General features: G+C 37.8%; 1 protein-coding gene across 1 annotated transcript; it reads left to right on the top strand.

Annotated features, from left to right (window-relative positions):
• Positions 1-286: 286 nt before the first annotated feature.
• Positions 287-3,408, top strand: LOC142491962 (uncharacterized). Its single transcript, XM_075594742.1, has 3 exons — positions 287-589; positions 2,153-2,230; positions 2,596-3,408. Exons 1-3 carry the CDS (start codon positions 313-315, stop codon positions 3,384-3,386), a joined length of 1,146 nt encoding a protein of 381 aa, XP_075450857.1. The 5' UTR covers positions 287-312; the 3' UTR covers positions 3,387-3,408.
• The last annotated feature ends 225 nt before the right edge of the window (positions 3,409-3,633 follow it).

Raw genomic sequence — 3,633 nt, 5'->3', positions numbered from 1 at the left:
CAAATATGGGTTCAGAATATCTTTCTATGTTAATTAGTCTGGAAACACAGCTTTTTATCATGCGTTACAAGGACAACTAAACACAGGCGGTCAATTTGCCATAACTGCATACAATATGAATGCAAGCTTGCTTACATGTATAGGTTTAGTAGTGAATGCTCATGTGCTTCACATATTACACCTAAAACAGCATGTTTGCTGTCTCTTGGAACAGCTAGCAGTGTAGGAAACTGGTGCTTCTATTATTATTAATTTACCTGATATATTTTATATGTTTTTCAAGGGCGGACAAGTTCATCAAGCAGAAAAGAAATGTGGGACACAATAGTCATTGGTGTCAATGCGTGTGGGAATAGTGTCAGGGACAAGTATCATTGTCGGAAAAGATTTGATGATATTAGGTCAAAATTGAAAAAGAAAATACAAGACCAACGCGTGCATGCTACTGGCACTGGAGGTGGGCCGACACCACAACGTCTGATATTAACTCCATTGGAGGAGCTGCTTCGGGCAAAATTACTTCCCGTCGTCGTGGAGGGATTGGCTGGTGACCGTGATATTGGAATTTATCCCTCACAATTTCCACCAGGTGAGAAATATTACTGTACTAGGCGTGTCGTTGTTTACAGTTATTTTGCATATTTACGCAGCTTTTTATAGTGTCTTCCCAATATAAACATACCTACATCTATATATGTATATGTGTGTTTCTCTCTGTCTCTCATATATATATATATATATATATATATATATATATATATATATATATATATATATATATATATATATATATATATACATATATATATATATATATATATATATATATATATATATATATATATATATATATATATATATATATATATATATATATATATATTGTGTGTGTGTGTCAAATTATACATATCTGTTGTAGTCCTACTAAAAGCAGTAACTAATATACCACGTTGCATTGCGTGCTCATTTGCATGTGAATTCCCACAATGCTTTGCTGCATTGGAAGCAATTTATGGTGGGCGAAGATGGGGAACAACAGGGTAGCACACATGTGTAACACATGATAATGAGAAATTATTAGTAGCTACAGGTACAGAATATAAATATGTATAATATTATTGTGTATTTTATTTATTTTACTCCTACAAACACGACATTACTGCCTATTTTAAACATGCATCAAATATATTGCATGCAACGGCCTACAAACATCACTTGCACTAACACATCTATAGTTGTTTATGAAAAGGTCCATTTTTGCTTTATGTCATATACAGACAGCATAATGAGGCACACGTAGCATATGTTATGTCATTGTGTTCATAACTTAAACACTGCAGACGACTATTTAGCTCCTCTACCATTGTGTTAAAACAGCTGCAATTAATATCTCATCACAGCATACACTTCAACAGAGGGGGTGGGGTTCAGCACACACACAAATTACAGGCTCATTTTAGGGTCAACTTAGTTCACACCATTTTCACCTGTTTGAAGTAATTGAAAGGTGTGGCTGATTAGGCTTTTTGGGGAAGGGAATACCGTTCTTACAACCTGACTAGCACAACTGAAGTTAATCACACTCATTTGAAAGCTTAACTCTAGCTACTAAATGCCCCAATAAGTCATTAGTTATCAAACCGTACGTCACACATTAGTTCACTCATATCTATAGTTGAACTACTATCAACGACACATTATCACACACTGCATGTGTTGTCTTGTTGAGTGACAGCCACATTCAGGTGTGCCACATCTTCTATTATTGTACCACACATATCCTGTACCAAAAACAAAACTTTTTGCAATATGACCACCTTCATGATAACCATTGTGAATGGTCATCTCATGATAGTTATGTACATTATGATACTGATATGACTACACAACATATGATTTTTATGTACAAATTTAATCTATTTATCCTCACGCATTACTGCAGAAACATAGTATGTTGTATGTTAGGGAACTCAAAAGTTCTAAGTACACAGGCATGTACATTGCTATTACAACTATTTATGTTCACTTTCACACACACATTTTTGGTTAAGGAACTGATGCTGTTAGGTAATCATAAATACAGAACATACAATAAGTGTTTGTTCAATATTTACACATGTAAATGTAAAACTAATGTTATTGTTATATATAGTTGCCCCTGGAGGACATGTGTCACCTGAGATGGAACAAGTGTCTTCACCTGGGTCATGCAGCTCAACACACCTAGAAGGTGAGTGTATCAGTTGGTGGCCATATAATATGTGCACTTCTATATGTTATGTTGTCATGTTCATTATTTGTTTTGCACATCTTCTTTAAATAGGATTACTTAGTGTCAGTGAAAATGAAGTGTAAGGCAACATGTATTGTGTTAGTGATGTGAACTATCATGTAGGAGTTCTGAGTTTAGAGCAAGTTTTCATTCATTCATATTTCATACTGAGTCCAAACATTATTCGTAAGTCAAGGTAGTTTTTAATGTGAGGTTATAAAACGTATGGAAACATGTTAGGTGTTACTTATGACACAGTAGAATTACATAGTAACACAGCAGAGATTAACATGCCATTTAATAATGTGTACATTTATTTGTAGAACATGATGATGAGGATTATGATGATGATGATGATGATGCCGCCATAGACACAGAAATACAAGCAAGTGACCATGAAGAGGTTCCAATTGAAACTGTTTTACCGCCAAATCGTCCAGCAACTACCACATACGATGCAATTGTAGCTTCTGAGGGAAAAATTGTGGAAGCAGAAAATCGTCGCCATTCTGACCTGATGACAGTGCTGGAAAGGATGATTGCACTGCAGGAAGAAACAGTATCACAATTGGCACATCTCCACAGAGTCTTCATTGAAGTGCCTAAACAGTTGCAAAAAATCAACACCTCATTCGAAGCATTAGTTGTTCAGCAAACCCAAGCAAATTACTTGAGAATGACTAATGTACCACAATTCAACTTGAACACCTCACAGGCAGGATCTGTACATGCTGGTCAGTTTTCACCACATGCATCTGATCTTCATTCCCCAGGTCCGAATGTTACCGGTCAAGTAGCAGACATTGCTGTGCAGGTTCCTGACGACATCCTACCGCTGCCATCTGTACAAAATCAGCAGCTGACACCTACAAAGGAGGCGACAAAAACAAAACAGCACAAGCAGTTACTACTGACCAGTTTTTGGACACAAACAAAAAAAGACACACATGAAACAAACCAACCATCACTTGTGCAGTGTCTACCAACTTGCTCACATGTGTCAGTGGGCACAAGCTCTGTCCGTGAACAGTCACTGCCCAAAAGCCCTGTAGGTGAGTCACTGGCCAAAAGCCCTGTAGGTGAGTCACTGGCCAAAAGCACTGTAGGTGAGTAACTGCCCAAAAGCCCTGTAGGTGAGTCACTGGCCACAAGCCCTGTAGGTGAACAGTCACTGGCCACAAGCCCTGTAGGTGAGTCACTGGCCAAAAGCCCTGTAGGTGAGTCACTGCCCAAAAGCCCTGTAGGTGAGTCACTGGCCACAAGCCCTGCCCGTGAAGTGCCAGAGGCCACTCAAAGTGGCTCTGTTGTGGCTAAAGTTGTTGCAAAAAGAAAAAGGAAAATCCAAGAGACAACAAGCAGGC

The sequence above is a fragment of the Ascaphus truei genome, chromosome 4 (assembly GCF_040206685.1).
Source record: "Ascaphus truei isolate aAscTru1 chromosome 4, aAscTru1.hap1, whole genome shotgun sequence".
NCBI classification, from domain to species: domain Eukaryota; kingdom Metazoa; phylum Chordata; class Amphibia; order Anura; family Ascaphidae; genus Ascaphus; species Ascaphus truei.
The sequence above is the reverse complement of the archived record's forward strand: the minus strand, read 5'-3'. Positions and strand labels throughout refer to the sequence as shown.